Genomic DNA, 27,962 nt, shown 5'->3' on the forward strand with positions numbered 1-27,962 from the left:
GCTTGCCATGAATCTTCACATCCACGAACATCAACCCTTTCTTCCTAGGAATCCGGGGCTGAACTTCTTCCTCTTTCTTCTCCGGCTGCTCCACAGTAAGAGCCGGGATGGTCTTTTTCGCAAGGGGTGGCGCGACTCTCTTCGCCGCCACCGTAGAGAATGTGTTGCACCATTGGTTCACGGCCCCCAAGTTGTCCTCATACTCCTCCGTGTCATTCTCACCACCTGCCTCTGCTTGTGGCTCCACACTCTTTGAGGACGACGCCTTGTCGGTAAAGGTCGTTGCCAGTGCATTCAACACCTGTCTCTTCGGGCAATCCCGATACATATGCGGACCATCGCAGATCAAACACCCTCTTCTCCTCTCGGGTGCTCCCTGCCTGTTCTCTTGGGGCTTGTTCCTGTTTGAACTGCCCTGTGAGCCATTCTGAGAGTGGGGCCTCTGGTCTCCCCCACCTCTGTTGAAGTTATTCCTGAACCATCTCGTCCCATTCGACTTCTCCCGCTCAGGACTAGGCGTCGCCTGCCTATCCTTTTGAGTCTCTAGGTTGAAATCGGCCAGGCGTTCGGCCGCTATAATAGCCGGACTCAAATCGGTCACTCGTTGCCTCTGCAACTCGTTTCTCGCCCACTGTTTCAAGCCTTCCATGAAAGTGAACAGCTTGTCTGCCTCCGACATGTCTCGGATGTTCAGCATCAGCGCTGAGAAAGCTTTGACATATTCCCGCACGGAACCTGTATGTTCAAGCTTTCGCAATGCCCTCCTGGCATTGTACTCCACATTCTCGGGGAAAAACTGCTCTCTGATCGCCTCCCGTAGAAGAGCCCACGTGTTGAGCTGTATTTGATGAGCCTGGATTTCCGCAAACTTGGTCCGCCACCACAGCTTTGCGTCACCAGTCAGGTACATGGTCGCAGTCGCAACCTTCCTTGCCTCGTCCCGCACGTCTGCCGCAAGGAAGTACTGCTCCATGTCGAAGAGGAAGTTCTCGACCTCCTTCGCATCACGCTCACCGCTATAGGCCTTCGGTTCTGGTATTCAAAGCCTAGCACCGGGGTCGTGAGCAACCATAGGCGTGCTACCCACTGCACGCTGGAGCAGTCCAATCTGAATGGACATTTGCTCCATGTCACGCCGCATATCGGCAATGCTGTCGTTTTCGAAGACGGCAGCCATTTCCTGAATCACCTGCCGACATTCGTCCAACTCCGAATTCAGCACCGTGATCTCAGATTCCAGGGAAGAGACCTTCGTCTCCAATTCCACCAACCGGGAGTGTCCGTCCTCCGGGTTCTCAGCTCTCTCGCTGGATGAAGCTGCGGCATGTCGCGGGCTTTCCGGATCTTGCCCCGATGCCCTCGCAGCAGTAGCGGTCCGCCTCGGCCCCATCGTGGCACGAGGCTCTGATACCACCTCTCACGAGGCGCCTATCACACAGCGCGTCGTGTGGCTAGTAGTCCGCTGACTACGTCCGCCAATACCTCCGCTCGGCACAAATGCAGCGCACCGAATATATCAGAGTCGGGAGGAACAAATCACAAAACAGTAAATTGCGCACGCGGATTCAAAAAACCAAATTACATTGAACTAAAAATGCGTATACAATGATCAACGATGCTAGAGCAAGGGGTTCGCCTTGAGGGGGACTCCAACACGTCACTAAACCAAGCTTCTTGAACTCATTCCCCCCTATAATAGGCTTAAAAAAATAAATCCTATCGTCTGCACTAGACACTAGGAAAGCTGAAATTTGCAACTCAAGAGGCGTAACGTCCCCTTGAGGAATTTAAACAACATAAAGTAAATAACAAAGCAGTAACAAAGCAATAAAAGGCCTACACCTAGGACTCTAAGACTAGTTGGTTGTCCAGCGTCTGTCGATGAAGGCTGAGTGGTCGGCCATGTAGAACGGTTGAGTGGCCGAAGTGTGCGTCACGGGGCCTAGTGAATGGGCAGCCCGTGACATAAGGGCAAGAAGAAAGATGGGAGGAATTCACCTTTTGTTTAAGAACTTTTTTATTTTGATTGAAACATTTTTTGTTTGTAATCCCAAGATATTTGAGAAACTTGAGGAATCAGTTGTGATTTCATATGCTATGAATTAGGGGGTTTTGTGCATATGTTGTTAAAGAAATGTCGTAAATGGATGTTCATGTTTTTTGTGAAGACAGGCTGTAAATTGTGGACAGGATGTTATAAAATTGTTGATTTTATTGTGAAATGAATGTTTCTCATTAACATGTTGAAAATGGTGCAGAAATGAATGTTTTTATTTTCATTATATTGTTGAAAAAGGTGCAGAAATGGCTGAAAAGGGTGCAGAAATGCTGCTGAAAATTCTTTATATTGTTGAAAAAGGTGCAGAAATGGCTGAAAAGGGTGCAGAAATGCTGCTGAAAATTTCTTATATTGTTGAAAAGGGTACATAAATGGCTGAAAAGGGTGCAGAAATGACTGAAAATTTATTTTTATTTTTATTCTATTACTAAATTAATTAACAATTGCAGTTTTAGGCTTTTAATATCATTCTTAAAATTCATTAACAGAATTCTTTAACAACATAACACATAATTCACAAAAGCTTCAAATTTGAGAGTCTCAATTTCATTATCAAAACCACCAAATGCCATTACAATTCCTCCATTTTATTTTTGCCCATATCTAACAACATAATGTAAGCCCCTACAAATCTAACAACTTGGAACAATTCATTGAACGATTCATCCAAAGACCACCACCCGTTTACCCATCCAAAAACCGACCAACACAAACCATGATGCCACCAAGCAAACTTTAAGCCAAAATATCTTCTTCTTCAGCTGTTTTGCTTCGGTTTCCATTGCTTGAAGCTTGCGACGCAAACCGGGTATGACCACAAAGCTCTAGCACACATAGGTGGGTCATCCCATGTAAAAAATCGACATCCTCTACTCTGCAATTGAACAAAAAATAAGCCAACATCTACAAAACTTAAACTTAAACTTCAATTCTTACCTTATAATTTGCGCAAGAATAAAACCTTCTTCCGGGATTGTCATTGGTCCAAGAGGTTCTTAATGGAGCCCTAATGCCACAAAAGCAGTTTATCACACTGGTGGAGTCATTGCCCGACGATAAAGAAGACATTTTTTCTGTTTTTCTTCACCTGCAACTTCATTTGCAGCAGCAAAAATGAGAGAAAGAGAGAGAGCCCTTACATACGGTGAAAAAAGCGGGAAGAGGAGCTCTTTTCCCGCCTAAAGCCACGTCATTGGCCATGTCATTCGCCACGCAAGCACCTACGTGTTTAAGTTGCGCACGTGGACGTCGGAACCCTAAGCCCCAAATCTCTCTGCCGCGTTTTTGGGCAATTTTGGTCGGAAGGACCAAAATTGCCAAAAAATCAATACTTACAGGACTAAAATTGCCAGTCCTGTACTTACGGTCCCAATTCTGCCACCCCCCCATACTTACAGGATCAATTTTGCAATTTTGCCATAATTAAATCTATCAAATCTAATAATTTAATTAGGGGTGAATAGCAATTTATCCCCCTGTGATATTAAAAATGAGTACATTACCCCCGTATGAAAAAAATATAGCAATTTACCTCCCTATAGTTTTTAAAATGAAGCAATTTACCTCCTTATATAGGGAGGTAGATTGCTTCATTTTAAAAATCATAGGGGGTAAATTGTTGTATTTTAAAAAATATAGGGAGGTAAATCGCTATTTATTTTTTCACAAGGGGGTAATTTGCTCATTTGCAATATCACAAGGGGGTTGTTTGCATTTTTCCCATTTAATTAGCTACCTATATCATTTTTATATCAAATGTGATATTTACTTCGACACTAATTTAAATAGCCAAAATTGTAAAATACTCTAGTTAAATAGTACATTGTTCAATATAAATTATATTTAGTAAAGACACTAATTAAATAATATAATTATACTAATTACTAATAATTTGAACTTAACAAATTCTTACCTGTTTCGAAGCTGCAGCGAAGTCGAAATTGGAAATTGAGTTTCCTTTACTTTTGTCCATGAAATTACTATATTATAGAGAGAGAGAGAGAGAGTGAGGCGGTAGCTTGGGTGGGACTTTGCACCGACGTGGTCTTGCGCCACCAGTTCCTCATTTCATTCTTCCTCTATTTCTTTTTCTTGTTCTTTTTCTTTTTCTTTTTTTTATATTTTATATTTTAATTACTAGTACATCCTTCTTAATTTCCTAATTAATATAATTTTCTTTCAAATATTATAACGAAGTTCAATGTAATTCGTTCAAGTTTTATTATATCCCAATTTCAATGTATAATTTATTTATAATTAACTTTAAATTCTTTAATAATTACCAATTAGTCTCCCAATTACGTAAAAAATTTTAATGACGTCACAATTCTCCCCTTCTAATAAAAAATTTATCCCGAAATTTAACTAACTTACCCGTTCAATGGAATAAATAGGGATACTTTTCTATCATATGCTCCTCAACCTCCCAAGTCGACTCTCTCGGAGAATGATGACTCCATCTTACTTTTGCCATCGGTATGTCCTTATTTCTCAATTTTCTTATGCTTCTATCCAGAAAAATCTTTGCTGGCTCTTCCACATATGTCAACTCCTCAAAAATCTCTATTTTCGGCTTACGAATAATGTGGCGAGAATCAAACCGATATCGTCGCAGCATCAAAATATGGCAAATATCATGTATTTGTAACAACTCTGCAGGTAAAGAGACACATGTGCCGAAGACGAATACTTAACATATTCGTCGGGACAATATTACTTAAATAAAAATTGTTTGACTGGTTCTCAAAACAATCAATCTAATTGGCTTTTGATCACCCATTCCAACCTAAGTGCCCCAAATCTGAAACTATGAGCCACTTTCGTCCTATCTACCTCTGCAACACTACTTATAAAGTAGCTTCTAAAGCGATAGCTAACAAATTGAAACCGTTTGTCTCTTCCATTATTTCTAAAACCCAATCCACCTTCTTACCTGGTAGACTCATTACTGATCATGTCTTAGTTTCTTATGAAGTCAATCACTACTTAGCGCATAAGTATTGGGGTTCGGTGGGTCATGTCGCCATTAAGTTATACCTTAGTAAGGCTTATGATCAAGTAGAATGGATCTTCCCTGGGAGAGTGCTAAGGGAAGGAAAGAATAATAGTTTTTCTTCAAGTTGTTTGACATAATTAGAATGGGACTAAATCTCAAATACTTTGTCTTGTTTGGTACGAAAAAAAAGAGATTGAGAAGAAAATACAAATTTTTATAATTTTACTGATTAACCCTTTCTCTTCATTTTGTATTAGAAAATAAATAAGTTATATTATACTAAAATAATTTTAGTATATCAAAATTTTTAAAACCTTATTATGATGGCCTGTACACATTGTTGGGCTTGGACCACCTTCAATCCCAGTAACCAGACGTAATAGATGGCCACATAGGCCAACCTAGTATATGAACTAAAAGAAGGGAAGTCTGATCCAAGTACTAGTGAATAGGGTTGCATGTTAGTATAAATCAAAGGATGTATGACACTTGTCTTTCATCTAGCTAGAGTAGAAAACAATAGTTGTTGAGCAACGGAATTAAAGGAGTTGTCAGCAAGGAGCTTAGTGGAATTCAGTAATGAAAAGTTTTAGTTTCTTGTCTTATTAGCTCTCTCTCCCCCACTCTGTTTCAATTCTTGGCCCTTAGTCTAACAACTTAGTGCTTTTATTTCCAAACAATCACAAACGGAGCTTCAACTCATCCAAGACTTGGTGGCATCAGTCCTGGCCATCGTGTAGGACCTCCGCACCACCATGGATGCTAGGCATGATTCAACCTTGGCCGCAATGACTGACCTTCAACTCAAGCTTACCAATGTTACCTCCTCTTCTAACTCAAAGCATCTTGTCACTCCTCCTTCATCTCCTGCCTTAATGCCCACACCTACATAAATTGATGCTCCACCCTCGCCGCCAAAGCTACAACTGTCTCGATTTGATGGCTCTAACCACTTCATTGGGTTTTTCAAGTTTAGTAATTTTTCACCTACTACTCCTACCGACCGAGCAACGCCTTTCGACTTGTTTCTTGTTATATGATCCGGAACACTCTAGATGGTTTAAAAGGATGCATAACAACCACCTTCTCACCATTTGGCCAAACTCTCTTAGCGCACTGAAGTTACATTTTGGCCCATTGTCTTATGAGAACCACCACCAAGATTTTTCAAAGTCAGGCATATGAGTTCTATTACGGATTATCAATTGGAGTTTGAACATCTATGTAATAGAGTCATGGGTCTCTCTCCCGACTCCATCGTGATTGCTTTTTGTCAGGTTTTCTGCTAGATATTCAGCGTAAAATGGTTATCCTTCATTTAGGTAATATCTCCAAAGCCATCGGCCTTGCAAAGCTTTTGGAGTCGAAATTGGCTGACCAATCATACTTGGCTTGCCTTTTATCATCTGCTACACCTACTTTCTGCCGCCCAACAGCCCGGTTACTAGCATTACTACCTGCCCTCCCACCACACTTCGCGCTTCTGCTAGCCCAGGCTCGCGCACTACTACCCATTCATAGATTATTACCAACCGAAATGTAAACTAGACGGGCCAAGGGCCTATGTTTTAACTGTGATGAGAAATTCCATTTAGGGCACCAGTACAAGGCTAAATAATTTCTCCTCCTTCTATGGGAGGAAGAAATGGCAGAACCTGATATCATTTTTACCTCATGATGACCCACATCCTACATCTCCATGACACGGTGTCCCATATCCTCCTCAAGTCCCATTGCTCAATTGAACTTCTCTCCCTTTGCACCAGCATTTTCAATTATCTTTAGGTGCCATTTCTGGCTCCCTCTCTCCATCCACTCTTCGTGTCTGTGCCAACATTAAGGGATTACCTATCACCGTACTCATTGACTAGGGAAGCTTGGACAAGATCCTTCAACCACGAGTTGCTCACCACCTTCAACTTTCCATTCATACCATTCCATCGTTTGTTGTAATGGTTGGCAACGACACCTCTTCATATTGTTTCAACATTTGTGAGGTTGTTCATTTCGTTATTTAGCACCAGACTTTCACCATTCCATTTACCTTATCCCTATTCGAATGGTTGATGCCGTCTTGGGTGTACAATGGCTTCAATCCCTCGGGTCCTTCATTTTGGATTTTAGTCACCATCTATGAAATTCCACCACCATGGTTCTATGATCACCATTAAAGGGGACAATTCCGTTATCTCCTCCACCACTTTCCATCAACTATGTCGGCTACTTTCTATCGATTCCATTGCTTCCTTGCATGTCATTGTCGTGATCCACATTAAAGCCCTTCTACACCCTCCACAAACAGCCAAACTACTCTTTCACCTACTGACTCTACAACCATCAATGTCTTTCTCGCAGACTTGGCCTAGGTTGTCCAACATTATTAAGCAGATTTTTCCACTTCTCATTCTTTGCCGCCCACGTGATCATCATATACACCTACTACCCCACTCCAACCCCATTAACATTCGGCCATATCGTTACCCCCAATGCCAAAGGAAGTGATGAAAAAAATATTGAAGGATGGCCTCGTATATCCATGTACTATTCCTTATTCATCTCATATGTTGTTGTCAGAAAGACAAACGACTCTTAGCAATTTTGCCCCGACTATCGCGCCCTTAATGTTATCACAATTAAGGATCATTTCCTATTGCTATGGTGGATGAGCTTATTAACGAGCTCCATGGTGTCTGATTTTTCTCTAAAATCGGTTTACGATCGGGCTACCACCAAATCCGTATATTTTCGGAGAGTATACCCATAATGGCCTTCCGAGACATTGATGGCCATTATAAATTTCTCGTCATGCCCTTTGGCTTAAGAAATGCATCCTCGACATTCCAATCGGCGATGAATAATTTGCTACGACCTTATGTTTGAAGGTTCGTTATCCGTTTTTTGACGTATCTTGGTTTACAATATTACTTGGATAAAAAATCTTTTCACATTTACTTTGATATTGGAGTCACTACTCACTAATTAGTTGCTAAGTCCTCCAAATGCACTTTCAGTGTGCTATCTATTGATTACTTAGGGCACCTTATTTCGGTTCATGGAGTGCAACCTGACGCACAAAAATTCCAAAAAAGCAAGAAAATCACTTTCCAGTATGAATGATGAGCACCAATGAATAAGATAGAATGGAAGAAGGAACTTCATTCGCTATCTAAAGATAAGCAAATCGGTCCCCCTGTTATGTATAAAGTTTATGGTCTCCATTAGTGCAAACCCAATCACTTGAATTTAAGATGAGAAGCAATTCTCCATTTGTAGTAAATGGTTATCCATTAAGCGGAGCAAATCTTGTTGATATTAAAAAAAAAACATAAAATAAAAATAATTACTCAGTCAAGAATGAACTACAGAGGTCAAGTACCTCGCTAACTTTCACAATTAAATACCGTTATTGTATAATTGGTTTGCTTGTGAAAGACCTGTCACTGGTTAATTCATGGATAGAGCCAAAGAGTGTGGTGTGAACTATACAGGTTTCCAAAAATATTGATTAAATGAAGTAAAGACTCTAGTGTATAGAGAAGACCTCACCGTTTAAGAAGTAAACATAGAAACGATGGAACCAACTATTTCTTTATCCATTTAATCTTTTATTTTATTGACTATATTTTTGACATCTAGCAAAAGAAAATTTCTTATTTCTTTCGTATTTCGTAGTAAAATACCTAAAAAAAGAAAAAATATACACTCATGGCCCACCCCTCAATCTAGTATAGATTTGAGTGCCTTCTTAAGTTTGGCAGGTTTATACCAACGGTCTGTGAGGGGCTATGCCACCATCGCCGGCCCTCTCACAGATTTTCTCAGAGCGCGGGCATTCGCTTGGTCTTCTGCAACAACTTGGCCTTTGAAAGACTGAAAGCCTCTCTTGTTCTCCAACGATTTTGGCGTAGCCTAATTTCTCAGCTCCTTTTAGTGTCACCACGGATGCTCAGGAAGTGGCAGTGGGTGCTGTTATGTCCCAAAAGAACCACCCTCTCTGTTTGTTTAGCAAAATGATGAGCCTTAAATGTTTGTTGCCTCGGCCTACGTCCGGGATTATATGCCATCACCGAAGCTGTCAAGAAATGGCAACAATATCTGTTAGGTAGGCCTTTCAGCATTTACACGGATCACAAAAGCATCAAGAAAATTAATGACAAAAATTATAGAAAATCCTGAGCAACAGAAGTGACTTTCAAAGTTGATTGGCTATGACTATGAGATACACTACAAAATAGAAAAGGGAAACATTATGGCTGACGCATTATCAAGGATACCTTCTTTCCTTGCAGTCAGCTCCATTTCCTTATATTCTCACTGCCCTTCACCAATCCTATGCTCAACATCAGCTTGGAAAAGATTTTATCTCTCAGGTGTCCCAACATATATCTCACAAACCCTGTTATTTGTTGCGAGATGGCCTCCTATATTTTAATCATTGTCTGCTTATCCCATGTGAGTCTAATTTGACCCCAAAGCTCATAGTCAAGTTCCACTGGGAGGTAACTCGGGTGTCAAAGCTACTATATCCAAACTAGCAACTAACTCTATTAGCCAAAAATGAAGGACGACGTTATGAAAATTGTGGTTAAATGTGTGGTGTGTAACCAATGCAAGTACTCCACCTAATTACCTTATGGTCTTCTTTAACCACTGCCGCTTCCTAGCCAAGTTTGGGAGGAAATCTCCATGGATTTTATCACACATTTGCCTTCGTCATCTGAAAAAATGGTAATTTAGGTGGTGGTGGATCTCCTCACCAAATTTGCACACTTCGTCACCCTTCCAACACACTTTACTGTTGTTAGCTTGTCCTTGATTTTTCTCACAGAAATATACCATTTACACGGCATACCTAGGGTGATTGTCAGTGACCGCGGCAACATTTTCCTTAGCCCATTCTGTTGGGAATCGTTCCAAATTTTGGTCACCAAATTAGCTGACAACAGTGCTTATCATCCTCAGCCGGATGGACAAACCGAGGTATTGGTACGACTCTTCCTTTGGCGAAGTATTGGTACGACTCTTCCTTCCACAGTGCGATTGGCATGCCGCCTTTCCAAGCTCTCTATGGCAAAACCCGCCATCCCTCCCTTCTTACTCGTCGAAAAACTCAAATATAGGTTCACTTGACAAAACCCTTCAACACCCCTAATGAATCCTTCAGGTCCTTCGCTCAAACCTACACAAGAAAGATAGTGCATGACAAACTAAGCAAAAATAAACAAAAAAAATGGTCTAATAGGGAATTCGAAGTGGGCGATTGGGTCTACCTACAGTTACAGCAATATCGCCAGCAATTAGTGGAGCGCTGCTCATACCAAAAGCTCGACAATAGGTATTTCAGACCATTTCGTGTCCTCCGCCACATAGGTGCGGTTGCTTATGAATTTGAGCTACCAACAACCATAAGAATCCATCTAGTTTTCTATGTGTCACTCCTCAAACTATGCTTTGGAGATCCCCCGACTCTAATTGCTCCTTAGCCTCAACTGTCCTACAAACCCTGCCGACTGATGTGCCATCTAAAATCCTGGACTCTCGTTTCTACACAAAAGATCTAAGGCGAACTAAAGAAATTCTGGTTCAATGGCACGAGCAGACTGAGGCAGAAGCCACTTTGGAACCGCTGGAGAATTTCATTGCCCAATTCCCACACTTTAGCCTTGTGGACAAGGCTGATTTCAATGGACCGGGAATTGATACAACTAGGCTTGCATACATTGTTGAGCTTGGGCTACCTTCAAACCCAGTAACCAGGCCCAAAAGAAGGCCATAGAGACCAGCCCCATATATGAACTAAAAGAAGGGAAGTCTGATCCAACTAGTAGTGAATAGGGTTGCATGTTAGTACTAAATCAAATGATGTATGACACTTTTCTTTCATCTAGTTAGAGTACAAAACAATAGTTGTTGAGCAACATAATTAAAAGGAGTTGTCAAGAAGGAAGTTCCCAAAATGAAAAATTTCAGTTTCTTGTCTTATTAGCTCTCTCTCTCTCCTCCACTATGTTTTAATTCTTAGTCCTTAGTCTAACACCAAACAATCAAAATATTTTCCTTATATATTCATTTTTACTTCAACTTTTCTTATGTACCCACCTTATATCCTACACAAACAAACTCTTAGAAAATACAATGGAGCATTTACCCTATTTTCTTATGAAATGGGATTTTTTTTACTTTTTTTCAAAACCATAGGAGGAAGTTTTGCATTTTACCAAAAAAAAAAAAACCTCTGTTTGTAACTTAGCAAACATGTCAGGACCGTTTTTACTTCATTTTAAAAAATATAGAATGATAATTTATTTTTATTAATTATTTTTTTTGGGGGGGGGGGGGGGGGGGGGTTGATTTCTTTACTCGAAGGAGACACTAGCTTTAATTTTTTTTAAGAGAGGTAAGTTTAATGAAGTAATCAAAATCGCTTCATTTTAAAAAATATAGAATGATAATTTATTTTTATTTAATTTTTTTTGGGGAGGGGAGGGGGGTTTGAATTTCTTACACATTTCCTATCCTATATCAAATGATTTGACCCACAGAAAAATACAGAGTAGAGATCTCACTAAGCACATAACGTTACTTGCCGGGCTCCAGGTTGCCCTTTAATGCATAATCCCAAATCCCAGATCACAGAATTAGAAGCAGCAACCTACCTACTGATCACAAAAAGAGAAGGAACCTTCCTCTCTCAAATACTTCAAACCATTTCTTCTTCTTCTTCTTCTTCTTCAGTTGGCGTTGCTCTGTCGCCTCGCTGCCCGCTCCTCTCAGGTTATCATATCATTACCTAATTTGTACGATTCGGAAATTTCCCTTTCTTTTGTTTGGTGTTTTTCTCAATTTATTTTTTCAATCTTATTATTTTAACGAAAATTTATCAGGAGCTTCTTCAAGAATTAATATTCATGCATATGCAATCGGCATTTTTCAACTGAAACTTGTCTGTTATATATACTTGTATCTATGTATTTACATGCGCCTCTTGAACACAGGTATTGGGCATCGCATTGGTAAATAATGTTAATGGTTAACTTCGAACCCCATGGCCATGTATTTACGTAGGATTTATAGATCTAAATAAATAATTAGAAGACAGGAAAAACAGGTTCAGGGGAAGGTCCGTCCATTGATTACGTCGTCTATTGTGAAAGAGCACAACTGGTAAATCTGCCAGAATTATATATATTTTTCCTATGGGGTGGGGGGGACCCAAGCTCCTCTTACAAATCAATTGAGACTAGAGGAATAACTGGAAACTTGGTGATCTAGACATTTGTTTTCCAAAGAAAGGGAAAAAAGCCCTGGTGTTACACTGAGCACCTGGCCTCTTATTCTCTCCCGTCTCGACTGCTGGTATGTGCTTTCTTCTCCTATACTTCTTTCCTTCATCTTCTTGTTTCTTGTTTCTACCTCTTCTTTGGAGTTCTGCCACCACCTTTCTGTTTTCTTGGGCGTTGGATGACCTTTTCTCGATTCTCATTTGCTTTGTGATTACCAATAGAAATTTCACAAGCCGGAAGGTGCAGGGTGAGATCGATCCTGTGCACAAGAATAAGAAAATCCAACAAGTTTATTAATTAACTAATTTGATGTAATTCTCTACCTGCTAGGTTGTGTTTGATTTGTTAAGTTAAAACTGTAAACATCTTTGTTGTTGTGTTCTACTTGTATTTTGTAGAGATATTTTAGAGGATTACAACTCTTTGACTTAGAGGTATCTAATATTTGAATGCAGTAAATAAAAGTGAAGGGTGAGAGTCGTGAAACATTAAGAGCAACAATGGAAGGGTCACAAGGAGGAGGATCAGAGAGAGAAAAGTCCAATTCATCATCATCCACTACCCCAGTATCTGCAGTCGCTACTTTCTGGAAAGGTACTATTCACACAATTTCTTTTTTTTTTTTTCCTTACAATTTTCTATTATTATCTACTTACTTCTTGATATGTTTCTTAGTTTATGTGCTAGGATAGTACCTTAACTGATCATTGACTGCAAATCTAGTTATATTGCTGCATATTTTACTGTGTACTTCTGGCATGTACTTAGGTCCATTACAAAGTGTGATTGGGCTGGATAGACCCATCCAACCAGTCTAATCATGCGTTTCCTTTGCAATACTACAGCCCGAGTTTATTGGACGGGCCAGACACTATTTGGATTATTTGTGTGATAACTTATCAGATCTCATGAAGTCTGATAAGTGATCCAGCCCATATCCAACTTGCGTTATGTCAAGTTTGCCCTTTATTTTTGGTTTACAATTGCTTTCTTTCCGTCAAGTTGATGGATATTTTATTTCCTTCCACCCTTATAGTAGTCATTTGCCACAACAATTTTACATTGCATTAGTGATGAAGTTAGATGGTTATATTGTTTTCATTACATTAGCTCATATTATCAAATCTTAGATTAGTTTGAGATTTTATCCGTTTCTCTGTTTTCTTAACGTTGTCGACATAGTCAACAATATTGATCAACTGCTGTCTTGCAGCTTGAATTAAACTGGAGATGCTGATTAATCTAGAAGTTGCCTTTAAGATGATCTTTGAAATAAAGTATCCATGATTTGTGAAGACAAGACTTTTACATTTATTCTTTGATAGGATGGCAATGTAAAGAGATTCAGTGTACATCTGTTAGGGTCACAACAGAAAAAGAAAAGAAAAGGTTTGTTGTTTGCATTACTAAATATGTTATTTCAGTCCTTCCAGATTTTGATTTAGAGAAAGAAAGGACCATCCTGGATGAACAAGGGCTTAGAATTGTAGAAAATCAGGAGAACAGCCAGAAAAACCGTAGGAAGCTTGCGGAGAGCACTAGAGGAACTTCTTTTGTGGTTCCTGTATGAGATTCTTTTTCTTCATGCTGTGGTCTCTTAGCTGCTGACCTCCAAAACATTTTCCCTATATCTTATGCTTCTATAATCATCTTGCCATTGTTGAAGATTATGGATAAATCATCTGACGCTATTCATCTCCATTTTGAAAATGTAACAGACTTCAAAAAGGCTTCAAATGAAGAAAAGTTAGTGTTGTTCAACTCTTTACTTAAGGGTTATCAAGAAGAGGTTGATAAGCTTACCAAGAGAGCCAAATTTGGAGAAAATGCTTGTCTTAACATTTACCAGAAACTTTATGAAGCACCAGATCCTTACCCTGTTCTTACTTCAATTGCAGTAAGTACCCTTTCCATGAGCTGTGCTTTAAAAATATTTGTCCTTTTTGTGAGTTGCTCCTGATTTAATTCTTTTATCCTGCTTGATGAATGAGCTTACTTTGTCTTATGAAATCACAATGATCTAATTCCCACTTTGTGCTAAATATGAGATCTATGAGTTAGTGTCAGCAAATATTTAGGCTGGACTTTATTGATCTTTGAAACTTTGGATCATAGTGTCATCATCTAGGAAGCTCTTTTGAGTTTAAATGTTGCAATTTGCATAGGGCCCTTATGATTCCAATGGTTTTGGGTAGCCATAAATGTATGTACATTTTATATGAATGCTCCATATTTTAAGAATGTCTATCATGGTGTCCATGCCTGTTCACTGGAAATGCCTGCTTCCTGGTGTTGTTCATATGGACCTCATGAACCTTTGATCCGTCCTAGTCACATGTGTTTTTGCTTTTTCGTGTTTATATCTTTTTCTCTCTTTGTGTAGGAGGATGCCAAACTGTCTGAACTGGAGTCTGAAAACAGAAAGATGAAGGTTGAGCTTGAAGAATTCCGCACTGAATCAACATATCTGAAAAATCAACAGGCAACAATAAGAAGACTTGAAGAACGCACCCGCCAGTTGGAACAACAGGTAATTATCTCTATGCGTTGGTCGACAACTTTTTGCCTCGTGGGGAAGCTTTTTGGGGCCCCCGTCCCTTCTAAAATGAAACCAAAAAGAGACCAAATACAACGGGGAGTTCTAACTCCCAAGTATCGCCTGGAAACCATAAAGGATATACTACTCCCTTACAATGAAAAAGCATCAATAAAGCATAAATAAGGAGTACTACTCCATTACAAAATAGTTTCCTTGGTATACTGTCAAAAAACAAAATAAGTTGGAGACGATAATGCAGCATGTCAAAAAGTTTCTTGCAATTTGCTCGAAGCATCGGGCCCAACTTTTCACCTCTCAAAGCTTTCCAAAATAGACAAAAACGAGGAGACCATCTCCTAGAAACATTTGGAGTTCGACACTGACTGAGAGCAATTGGAAAGCAACCAAAATTGCAACCGAAGAGATATGCACATAGAGATTTGATGATGAAGCATTAACTCCTCCAAAATTAATAGCAACAGACAGTTATCAACATCTTCAGCAAAGAGGCTCCTATATAGGAATCTATGTTTGGTTTCAACTATCAATCTGGAGGTCCTCGTCCAGTGAACCATCATCAGTTTCTGCATCCTCTGTTTTTGCTTGGACTATATTGTCTTATCTTATGCTTGCATAGTTCAGTTCTTTTGACCCCCAAGAAGCTACTTATTTTCTTGATTAAGAATTACATCATTGTGTTGTACTTTTGCAGAGAAATAATAGGATCTTGATAGGTTCTGAAAGTTTTACTGAGAATATGAAAGCCAAACTTGATTGATTGGGAGTGGAAGATGGTTCTCGAAACAGAGTAAAGGATTGAGTAAAGTCATCATGGGGTTTAGCATATACAGAATGACTCTAGAATGGTGAAGAGACTAAAAGAAGGATTCTTCTTTATACTATCATTTTTTTCGAAGAAGTGAAAGACCCTGTTACTAATGAATTTTTTAACATATTTTAGTATATCTCTAGCACCAATTTTGCATCCATCTAATTTTAAGAGAAAATTTTGAAATTGTTGCCTTAAGTAAGCCATTTTATTATGCTTGTTGCCTAATGAAACCAAAGAACAACTGCTGCCCCCTCTACTTCCTTTGATTCCTCAATTCAGATGGAGCTAACTGTGACAATTTTATGGCTAACCCCAGAAGGTAGTAAAGATTATGAACCTAGTTCAATGCATGACATCCCAATACTGAGTTTCCTGGATATTATAGGTTGGAGGAGTTAATCAATTACTCTCTGAATCTATTGAGATGCTAATGGTATTAAAAATCAGTTGTGAGCATGACAAATCTATTTTTCCTTTGTATGTTCCCAATTACAAGATCATTCTCACTTTATGGGCTCCTTGTGCAGTATCTATAATGCATAACCTGTATTCTTTCTATATCAATTGTGGTATGAGCTTTCATGGTATTCTTTGATATTGGATATTTGTCAAAGAAACTTACAGTTATATTGTAAATGTATACAAGCAGCATAAACTGTCATGATTTTCTTGATGCTGTATTGATTTGTGTATTTGATGTTGGTTAAGCTGGAGGAAAAAGTTAAAGAAATTGTTGACATTAAGCAACGCAATATGGCTGAAGAGAACCAGAAAACAATGGAGGTTCTAAAAGAATGGTACCATGTTAACTGTAACTTGCAAGGGCATTTTACTTTTATGGTGGTTTCTCAGTGTTAAGAAGAGTATGCACATTATTTCCCCCAGAAAAGGTGGAAGAAAAGATACCATGTTACTAGGCGGACATGATTTCTTTATCCTAGTTTGGAAATAACATTTTTTGTCCTTGCAATGAGGCAGAGAACGGATGTTGCAAGATCAGTTACGGTAAGCTCAAGAAAGTGTTTCCACTAGGCGGAAACTGCATGAATTTGCACAAAGCCAGTTGTTTGAGCTTCGTGCCCAATCAGGTTAAAGTGCTTTGTTTGTTTTTTGCTTTTTTCATTATTATTACATCCAGGGCACAAGTTAAGCAATTCAGGCTACTTTGCATTAAACTTTTTTAAAAGATTAGTTAATTGGGCCATCCTCTTGTTGTAGTTTGTTAACTCTATTGTTTCTGTAATCTTAGAGGAGGAGAGAGCTTTGAAACAATCAGAAGTTAATCTTTTAATGGATGAAGTCGAACAAGCTCAAACTCGTCTTCCTCGTCTCGAAAGAGAGAAGGCGAAACAACTTTGTATCTTGAAGATTTCTCCATGGCGGAATTAGTTAATGCTATTAGCCTGCTAACATTGTTGAAACATATAGGAGGTTGTCCACTGCGTATATATTTGGATGTGCTTTGAAAGTATCTCATGTGTCTGATCCTGTGAGGATGTGTAGAGTTTGCCTTTAGCCATGCACAAGTCAGGTTTTTAATTGGAGTTCGGTGGGTGTCTCTTAGTTGTATACTGACAAGATTCATATGCTTCTCCTCTAGGAAAAAGGACAAAAAAATAAAAAATAAAAAATAAGAAGCTTAAAACTTGTTATTTTGCAGTTTGTGGCACCCTTAATTAAGAAAAATACTAATATTTTTCTATCAAAAAGACCATTGACTTAGTATACATACTGAAATCTTTGAACCTTGATTATGTTAATCCACATTAATCTTCCCTATAACATTAGAACTATTGAGCAAGTTGGGTTTTGGATGGATTAAGCCTTATGGTGATTTTCCAGCTAACAAATTGTGAATCCGTCAGATGTCTTTTTTACCATTTGTTAAGAAATTTCAGTTTTGAACTTGTTTGTGATGTTAGCCACACTGGTCATATAACTGGCAGCTAAGTTAGTTAGAATTTTCTAACGTGGTTCCGAAAAAGACTGGGTTCATGTACTTAGCCCTCTGTCGAGTAGAAGAATGCTACTATCTAATGTGGGATGACTCTTTGGGAATTTAGTTGCATCATCAATTACAATGGATCAACTTATATTTAATGTATTTAACATTAAGATTATTCATCAAATACATCCTGGGAAATGGCAATAGTGGACTGTGAAGAAAGATGAGCTTACTATAAAAGCAAATTAAATAAGAGTGTTAGTGTTTAGTTTATCAGTGCAATGATGACATCCTGATTTCATTGCATGAAAGCACATAAAACTGATGTACTTTTGGCAGATGAAATCAACTTTGTAACTTCAATTAATCATATTAACCTTATCTCTCTGATAATCCTTCTGCATGTTGCTTCCTTGTACCAACCCGTTTTGGAGATTCGGGACTTACCAGCAATAAATTTGCCTTCCACGTACTCTCTGAATACTTTTTTCATGGTGTCACATGGCTTTCACACGCTAATTGCATTCAAGGCTGGGTTTACTTCGCACTTTCTTTGTCTGCCCTTGGTAATCACACTTGTAGAAAAATTGAATATCTCGAAAATAAGTGCAACCAAGCTGTTCTAAAATCTCTGTCTTTGTCTCCTAAAGTGTGCCTGTTTAGATATTCTAAGCTTCAAGTCGAAATGTTTTTAATTAACTATTCTATTACCTTCAGGGTCTTTTGCAGTCTCAGCTACAATTAGCTAACGAAGAAAGTGGACATAATAAAAGGTATTGCTCTACGTTCATCTCATGCGGTGAGGAGTTTCTCATTTTTAATATTCTGTGTGTTTCTGACTGCTAATATGAAGGAATCACCATAATGCATAAGATGTACATCTGTATCTTCCTTTGCGGAAGTTTCACCTTTGCGGTGGTGATAGTTTGGTAAACTATTATTTGTATGATTATAGTATTTTTGACTGGTGGAGGCCATACTTCACTCTTTTTGAAAGGAGAAGCTGGATGATGTATCCTGTTTGTAAAATTCAGCCATAATTTTCTGAATCTCGAGCTTGTTCCTATCTTGAAGAAGACATAACATATAGGACCTTATAGATGTATTTGTAAAACTCATAGCCAACTTGTTGCTGGAATTGCCACATGAGGTATGGTATTCAAATTGCAATTGGGATATACCTCTTCTCATTTGACCTCCAACTCAAACAAGTGATTTCAGAAGGACCCTTTTTCTTTAGCAAAAGAAGACCCTTTTTGGGTACTAGTATCATCTGGCGATATTAATATCCAGCTTCCATTCTTGAGAGAAACTTCGAGCAAGAGGGGATTTCACACTTTGTGGGGTGTGAAGAGTGTGAGGGAGGAGCGGTTGTTGCCCAGTGATGATTTCAAAAGCGCTCTTATTGGTGGAAGAGCTTTTTTGAGCATTGAAGCACAACTGAGCGATATTCAAGAGCTTCACCCAATCCTTCTGCGTACCTCGCACAAAGTGCCAAAGGTAGTCCTCCAACATAGAATTAAAGCATTCTGTCTGACCATCGGACTGTGGATGATAGTTCGAGCTCATACAAAGTTTGGACCCTAGGATTTTGAATAGCTTGGTCCAGAAGGCGTCAGTGAAACGGGAGTTTCTTTGATGAGTTTCTTTGGCATAACAAACTCCACTTCGTCGATGAGTTTCTTTGATGCATCGACTTCAACCAGAATACGGGCATACAAGACCCGTTCCATCTTCATAGTCAAAGAGTCCATGACAATGGGAGTGCCAGGTCTCGAGCCAATTTTGCCAAGGGTATTCGGATGCCAACATTCGAAGGGCAGCAATGGAAGTGTGGCCCATACCGGCGTGAGACTGATGTCGTCCTCCTTGAACTCGAAGCATGCCGGCATATGCTTCAAAGGAACGACCGTTCGCAGACGAAGTATGGACCACCCGCCAGAATATGTTAGCTGTCCTCCTCCCGTGCGAAACGAAAAATCAACCAGCCACTCTCATGTTGCTGGAAGCTGGCTCCCCATGAATGGGACAATGCACAGATTGCCTTGAGTTCGGAAAATTTGCCGATGAGGCAGAACCCCAATTTGGTTCAGACGTCTAGTAGGTCGTCGGAACCCAAAGTGAGAGAACCATCATCTACTGCGAATTTGTTGAGCTTGTTTTTAGCAGTGAGTTTACGGTTGGCGCTAAAAAGACCCGCGAAAGAGATCGATTTCTTCTTGGCATTTTCGATCACCGGCAGTTTTTCCTTCGGTCGGTTGTCGGTTGCGTTTGCTGCAACATTCTTTGTGATATGGGAGGGAGTAGCCTCCATGTCAGAAATGAATTCAGTAAAAGCCAAGGAACTGACCTTGCCGGCAATGGTGGTGGCGCTCGGTTGCTGGCCGGCCTGTTTGGTGGGCGGATGATGGACTGTTGCAGCAATAGTATTAGCAGTTTTGGCTGTAGCCGATGACCGGTCGGAGGGCTGGTCGGAAGCAGCATTTGCAGCAGTTTCATTGGCTTCTTGTTTTTTGCCATAGCTGGTTTTTGAGACAGATGGGGGTGTGCAGCAGTGGCAGAAGTTGCTGCAGAAAAATGCAGCACCAAAACAGGAAAGTGCTGCAGAAATTGCAGAAAACAGCAGGCAGGCAGGGAAAGTGCAGGCTTTGTAGTGCAACAGGCAGTTTTAGTTGCTGCCAGAAATGGAAAAGTCCCACCTACGTCCGGGCAGCTTGGTTTGGTCGGCAAAAATGGTGGAAAAATGCACCGCAATAGCAGCAAAATGATGGCAAAACGAACAGCAACAGCAGCAACATGGTGGCAAGCTTCAGCCCGTGCAAATGGCTGCAAATTGCAACAGAATTTAAGCCCGTGTGCAGCTGAGTTTGGCCTGAGAAAATAGTGGAGAAATGCCCAGCTGCAGCAGGAAAACAGTGGCAAAAACGCACAGCAACAGCAGCAAAACGATGGCAAGCTGCAGCCTGTGCAACTGGCTGCAAATTGCAGCAGAATTTCGCCCAAACAAGCAGCAAAAACAGCAGAAAGCAGCAGAAACTATTTTACAACTTCGGTGGGGGCTTTTCAGCTGGCAAGACGACTTCAAAACCCAAAACCGTTCGGTAGAAACGATGAGCAATCGAAGGAAAAACGTTTATTCGGTCCGGAATTTGCAGAAACTTGAAGAAAAGACATGGAAGATTAAAACAAAGATGAGGCACTTTAGAGAGAAAACTTTCTAGAGAGAGAATCCTCTTGACCTCACTACTGAGAGGTGTTTCTTTTTTTTGGGTGAAATGTAAGTTTAATTCATCCAAAAATATTTACAGTGTACTCCGGGCAATACCCGGAGAGATACAAAAACCCACGCTAAAGATTAAGAAACAATCAAACCGTGTGGGAAAAGTGTCCAAAGTACCCTATACAATGTAACCTTGACTAAAACAATAAGCCTCTCGGGACAGGGCGTTGAGCCCTTGAAGATGACTTCATTGCGATGTCTCCAAAGTGTGTACACCGTGCATGCCAAAGCGAGGTGTCGCGCTTTGTTATGCACGGAGGAACCTGTTTTCTCCTTCTTGAGCCACTTGACCGCACTTTGAAGGGTTGACATACTCCGATTAATGCCAAGCCAGTGTTGGATGCGTGACCAAACGAAGTTGCTGCACGGGCACTCAAAGATAAGGTGCTTGGCCGATTCCTTGGTGTTGATGCATAGTGAGCACAAATCCTCCTCTTGGAGGAACCCAAGTCTGTCCCTCATAGCTAGTCTACCGCGCAAGCCAAGCCACAAAATAAATGAGTACTTCGGCGGGATAAAAGCCTTCCAAATAGCCGCTTTCCAAGGCTGCCTCGCAAGTTTCGTTCTGAAGTACTCATAAGCTTTTGACGTTTGGAGACCCTTTGGGGTAGGCTATCTCGTCATTGTTCAATAGCTGCCTCCGAAGATCCAAATTCAGTGACCACTCTGTTGCGGATTTCGGCAAGCCATTGATGGAGTGGAGAATCCCCCTTCTTCGATTGTCAGTCCCAGATTGATGCATCTCTAAGGTAGACACCGTTGACCTAGGACACCCACGTGTCTGCTTTGCGGTGGATGTTCCATAATACACGAGCAAGTAGAGCCACGTTCTAAGACTGTATGTGCCGAATACCGAGTCCACCTTCCTTGGGATGACAGATTTTCTTCCCAAGCGATCGGTGCCCTCCTAGAGTTCTATAGAAAATTCCTGTAAAGTCGGTGGATTTTCTCGTTGACCGCCGCTGGAAGTGGGAAAACTTGGAGCCAATAGCACTCCACCCCCTGAATAACTGAACGGATAAGTTCCAGTCGGCCTGCATAAGATAAGGATTTGCCCGTCCACTTCGAAATGCAGTTGGCAATTTGATCCACAAACGGTGAGTACTTGGTGACCGAAAGTCGCGGTGCCTCTAGTGGAATGCCTAGGTATCTGACCGGCATCTCACCTCTCGCAAATTCCGTCCGAGTGAGAATCCCATCAAGCTCCTTATTTTGAATGCCCGTTGTGAAAATGCTTGACTTAGAGGTATTGACGGTGAGGCCGGATGCGTCCCTGAACTCTTGGAGATATTCCATTAAGATGTGGATAGATGGAAGGTCGCCACGGGAGATGTGGATAGATGGAAGATGCGGATGCGTCCCTGAACTCTTGCCGACGACCTCATGCTTTTCTCCTGTGGCGACCTTCCATCTATCTATATCTTGATGGAATGTCTCCAAGTGTTCAGGGACGCATTTGACCTCATCGTCAATACCTCTAAGTCAATCATTTTCACAGCGGGCATTCAAAATAAGGAGCTTGACGGCATTCTCGCTCGAACGAAATTTGTGAGAGGTGAGATGCCGGTCAGATACCTTGGCATTCCACTAGAAGCACAGCGGCTTTCGGTCACCAAGTACTCACCGCTTGTGGATCAAATTGCCAACTGCATTTCGAAGTGGCGGGCAAATCCTTATCTTATGCAGGCCGACTGAAACTTATCCGTTCAGTTATTCAGGGGGTGGAGTGCTATTGGCTCCAAGTTTTTCCACGTCCAGCGGCGGTCATCGAGAAAATCCACCGACTTTGCAGGAATTTTCTATGGAACTTTAGGAGGGCACCGATCGCTTGGGAGGAAATCTGCCATCTCAAGGAAGGTGGACTCGGTATTCGGCACATACAGTCTTGGAACGTGGCTCTACTTGCTCGTGTATTATGGAACATCCACCGCAAGGCAGATACATTGTGGGTGCCGTGGGTCAATGGTGTCTACCTTAGAGATGCATCAATCTGGGACTGACAACAGAAGAAGGGGGATTCTCCACTCCTTCAACGGCTTGCCGAAATTCGCAACAGGGTGGTCACTGAATTTGAATCGTCGGAGGCAGCTATTGAACAATGACGAGATGGTCTACCTAAAGGGTCTCCAAACGTCAAAAGCTTATAAGTACTTCAGGCCGAAACTTGCGAGGCAACCTGGAAAGCGACTATTTGGAAGGCTTTTATCCCGCCGAAATATTCATTTATCTTGTGGCTTGGCTTGCGTGGTAGACTAGCTACGAGGGACAGACTTGGGTTCCTCCAAGAGGAGGATTTGTGCTCACTATGCATCAACACCAAGGAATCGACCAAGCACCTTTTTTTTGAGTGCCCGTTCAGCAACTTCGTTTGGTCATGCATCCGACACTGGTTTGGCATTAATCGGACTATGTCAACCCTTCAAAGTGCGGTCAAATGCAAGAAGGAGAAAACAGGTTCCTCCGTGCAAAATAAAGCGCGACACCTCGCTTTGGCATGCACGGTGTACACACTTTGAAGGCATCGTAACGAAGTCATCTTCGAAGGCTCAACGCCCTGTCCCGAGAGGCTTATTATTTTAGTCAAGGTTACATTGTATAGGGTACTTTGGACACTTTTCCCACACGGTTTGATTGTTTCTTAATCTTTAGCGTGGGCTTTTGTATCTCTCCGAGTATTGCCCGGAGTACACTATAAATATTCTTGGATGAATTAAACTTACATTTCACCCAAAAAAAAGAAAGACCTCTCAGTAGTGAGGTCAAGAGGATTCTCTCTCTAGAAAGTTTTCTCTCTAGAGTGCCTCATCTTTGTTTTAATCTTCCATGTCTCTTCTACAAGTTTCTGCAAATTCCGGACCGATTAAACGTTTGCCCTTCGGTTGCTCATCGTTTCTACCGAACGGTTTTGGGTTTTGAAGTTGTCTTGCCGGCTGAAAAGCCCCCACCGAAGTTGTAAAATAGTTTCTGCTGCTTTTTGCTGTTTTTGCTGCTTTTTTGGCCGAAATTTTGCTGCAATTTGCAGCCATTTGCACAGGCTGCAGCTTGCCATCGTTTTGCTACTGTTGCTGTGCGTTTTTGCCACTGTTTTGCTGCTGCAACTGGGCATTTATCCACCATTTTCTCAGGCCAAACTCATCTGCACACGGGCTTAAATTTTGTTGCAATTTGCAGCCATTTGCACGGGCTGAAGCTTGCCACCGTGTTGCTGTTTGTTTTGCCATCATTTTGCTGCTATTGCTGTGCATTTTTTCACCATTTTTGCCAACCAAACCAAGCTGCCCGGAGGTAGGTAGGTAGCAACTAAAACTGCCTGCTGCACTGCAAAGCCTGCACTTTCCCTGCCTACCTGTTGTTTTTTGCAGCACTTTCCTGTTTTGGTGCTGCATTTTTCTGCAGCAACTTTTGCCACTGCTGCACACCCCCATCTGTCTCAAAAACCAGCTATAGCAAAAAACAAGAAGCCAATGAAACTGCTGCAAATGTTGCTTCTGGCCAGTCCTCCGGCCGGTCATCGGCTACAGCCAAAACTGCTAATACTGTTGCTGCAACAGTCTATCATCCGCCCACCAAACCAGCCGACCAGCAATCGAGCGCCACCACCACTGCCGGCAAGGTCAGTTCCTTGGATTTTACTGAATTAATTTCTGATATGGAGGCCACTCCCTCCCATATCACAAAGAATGTTGCAGCAAACGCAATCGACAACTGACCAGAGGAAAAACTACCGGTGATCGAAAATGCCGAGAAGAAATCGGTCTCTTTCGCAGGTCTTTTCAGCGCCAACCGTAGACTCACTGCTGAAAACAAGCTCAACAAATTCGCAGTAGATGATGGTTTCCTCACTTTGGGTTCCGACGACCTACTAGACGTCTGAACCAAATTGGGGTTCTGCCTCGTTGGCGAATTTCTCGGACTCAAGGCAATTTGTGCACTGTCCCATTCATGGGGATCCAGCTTCCAGCAACACGAGAGTGGTTGGTTGATTTTTCGTTTCGCACGGGAGGAGGACAACCAACATATTCTGGTCGATGGTCCATACTTCGTCTGCGGACGGCCGTTTCATTGAAGCATATGCTGGCATGCTTCGAGTTCAAGGAGGACGACATCAGTCTCACAAGGGTATGGGCCACACTTCCATTGCTGCCCGTCGAATGTTGGCATCCGAATACCCTTGGCAAAATTGGCTCGAGACCTGGCACTCCCATTGCCATGGACTCTTTGACTATGAAGATGAAACGGGTCTCGTATGCCCGAATTCTGGTTGAGGTCGATGCATCAAAGAAACTCATCGACGAAGTGGAGTTTGTTATGCCAAATGGCATAACCCGAAAGGAGCCGGTGGTTTACGAATTCACCCCCAAATTCTACATAGCCTGCAACAGATTTGGGCACTTGCAAGAGACATGCCAAGGTCTACCCTATGGAAATCACTTGTTTCGGAATGCCACGATACCCTTTTGGCCAGACATCAAGAAGGAGAAAACAGGTTCCTCCGTGCAGAACAAAACGCGACACTTCGCTTTGGCATGCATTGTGTACACACTTTGTAAGTATCGCAACGAAGTCATCTTCGAGGGCTCAATGCCCTGTCCCGAGAGGCTTATTAATTTAGTCAAGGTTACATTGTATAGGGTCCTTTGGACACTTTTCCCACACGGTTTGATTGTTCTTTATCTTTAGCGTGGGCTTTTGTATCTCTACGGGTATGCCCGGAGTACACTGTAAATATTATTCTTAGATTAATGAAACTTACATTTCACCCAAAAAAAAGAAAGAGCTCTCAAGAACGTTCTCTCTAGAAAGTTTTCTCTTTAGAGTGCCTCACCTTGGAATCGCTCTTTTACGACTTTCCTTCAAGTTTCTGCAAGGTTTGCTCCGATCAAAATCCCTTCCTTGTGATGCTTGTCGTTTCTACCGAACGTTTTTGGGGTTTTGAGGTCGTCTTGCCACCTGGTAAGCCTCTCCCATTTGTTTGAAGCTAGACCAACCGTCATTTTCCTCTCCAAGCAGATGCATCACCTTCCTTGTTGTTTGGAGAGTGTTTTGCCGCAAAAAACTCTCTGTTTCATCGTCATTTTGCTGCATAAACAACTACCTGATGTTGCTGGCCGTTTCCTCCATTTTTTCCGGCCAAGAACAGCTGTCCGGAGGTACGTAAGGGATTTCTGTTTTTGGGCGCTGCAAACTCTGCAAACAGGCTGTGCAGACTGCAGTTTCCCTGCTGCCTGCTGCTGCACAGATTTTCGTTTTCGGGCCTGCAGCAGACTGCCACTACTGCTCATTCTGATTTTGGCTGGAAATACTGCAATGGCTAAGTCAAAGAAAGTAAAGCAACATGCTGATACTTCCACTGCCGGTCAGCCAAAGACAGCCGGCCAGTCACCGACGGCCGATGACCCCACCTAAACTGCTACCACCAAATCGGCCACCAAGCAGGGCACCACCACCGCTGCCGGCAAGGTCAGTTCCTTGGCTTTTAATGAATTCATTTCTGACATGGAGGCCACTCCCTCCCATATCACAAATAATGTTGCAGCAAACGCAACCGACAACCGGCCGGAGGAAAAACTGCCGGTGACCGAAAATGCCGAGAAGAAATCGGTCTCTTTCGCGGGTCTTTTCAGCGCTAACCGTAAACTTACTGCTGAAAACAAGCTCAACAAATTCGCAGTAGATGATGGTCCCCTGACTTTGGGTTCCGACGACCTACTAGACATTCGAACCAAATTGGGGTTCTGCCTGGTCGGCTACGTTGCCGGCAAATTTCCCAGACTCAAGGCAATCCGTGCACTGTCCTATTCATGGGGAGCCAGCTTCCAGCAACACGAGAGTGGCTAGTTGATTTTCCGTTTCACACGGGAGGAGGACAACCAACGTATTCTGACCGGTGGTCCATACTTTGTTTACGGACGGCTACTCCTCTTGAAGCATATGCCGGCATGCTTCGAGTTCAAGGAGGACGACATCAGTCTCACGCCGGTATGCGCCCCACTTCCATCGCTGCCCGTCGAATGTTGGCATCCGAACACCCTTGGCAAAATTGGCTCGAGACCTGGCACTCCCATTGCCATGGACTCTTTGACTATGAAGATGGAACGGGTCTCGTATGCTCGTATTTTGGTTGAGGTCGATGCATAAAAAAAATGGGAAAAATGCAGCGCACCCCCCTGTGATATGGGCAATGTGCATGATACCCCCCTGTGATATAAAAAATACCAAATTACCTCCCTGTGAAAATTTTATTGGAGCAATTGGACCCTTGCGAGTGGAAGGTGTGGCGCACGCGCCAATATTGCAACTGGGGGCCATATTTATGTTGTTTTTTGACAATTTTGCCCCTCTTTCATCAAATGAAAGAGATTAAGTGCAAAATACCCCCCTGTGTTAGTGTAACGAGCAAATTACCCCCCTGTATTTTTTTCAAATAAAAGTGCAGCAACTTGCTCATATGTTATTGCAATTTCTCCTTCTTCCACTTGTTTCTCACGTTTTTTTTCTCTAAAACAGAGGAAATCTCAAGGTCATCTACCTCATTCTGTATTTTAACTTTTTTGACATTTTGTGACCGGATTCCTCATGCTTAAATTTCAGAAATAGAAGTTGAAAATGTACAGAAAAAATAAACATCAACACTAAACAAAATTGATAAACATAAAATTGAATTCCATTAGAAAGGATTGAAACTTGATATTTTTGTTACTGCCACATTACAAAAAGAACTGAGTGCCATATTATAGACAGTTTTTTTCACATTTACAAAAGCCAAAAAAAAGCCATTTACCCAAAAAAAAAGGCCATTTACAAGATGAAGATGCCGTCTAAACTACTGTTGTTGTCTTCTCTTTTGTCTCTCTTTCATCTTGTCCAAAACTTGTGAAATAGTTGGCCTCTTGTTATATCTTCTAGTTGCAAGTATTGAAGAAGCTGCTGGAGTATCATTCCCCAACAAGGATGCATTTCTAGGGCCTTGATAGCCTACCTGCTGCTACATTAAATTTGAATTTAGAAAATATTTGCTACAGTTGGGTT

General features: G+C 41.5%; 1 protein-coding gene across 11 annotated transcripts in view; it reads left to right on the forward strand.

Moving 5' to 3' along the window:
- The first annotated feature begins 11,596 nt into the window (after positions 1 to 11,596).
- The window catches only part of LOC105179353 (protein CASP-like), a 22,966-nt gene continuing 6,600 nt past the window's right edge, over positions 11,597 to 27,962 (forward strand). Inside the window, exons 1-7 of one of the 11 annotated variants that reach the window (XR_849272.2) lie at positions 11,598 to 11,828; positions 12,050 to 12,410; positions 12,793 to 12,931; positions 14,056 to 14,234; positions 14,721 to 14,867; positions 16,417 to 16,796; positions 16,958 to 17,303. Coding sequence is in view for 8 of the 11 variants with exons in the window: in XM_020691299.1 (XP_020546958.1) it covers positions 12,838 to 12,931; positions 14,056 to 14,234; positions 14,721 to 14,867; positions 16,417 to 16,566 (570 nt within the window). In the remaining 3 variants the exon portion in view is untranslated. The other 10 variants (XM_011102946.2, XR_002286328.1, XR_849274.2 and 7 more) reach the window with 10 other exon arrangements.

The sequence above is a fragment of the Sesamum indicum genome, unplaced genomic scaffold (assembly GCF_000512975.1).
Source record: "Sesamum indicum cultivar Zhongzhi No. 13 unplaced genomic scaffold, S_indicum_v1.0 scaffold00148, whole genome shotgun sequence".
Classification (NCBI taxonomy): Eukaryota; Viridiplantae; Streptophyta; class Magnoliopsida; order Lamiales; family Pedaliaceae; genus Sesamum; species Sesamum indicum.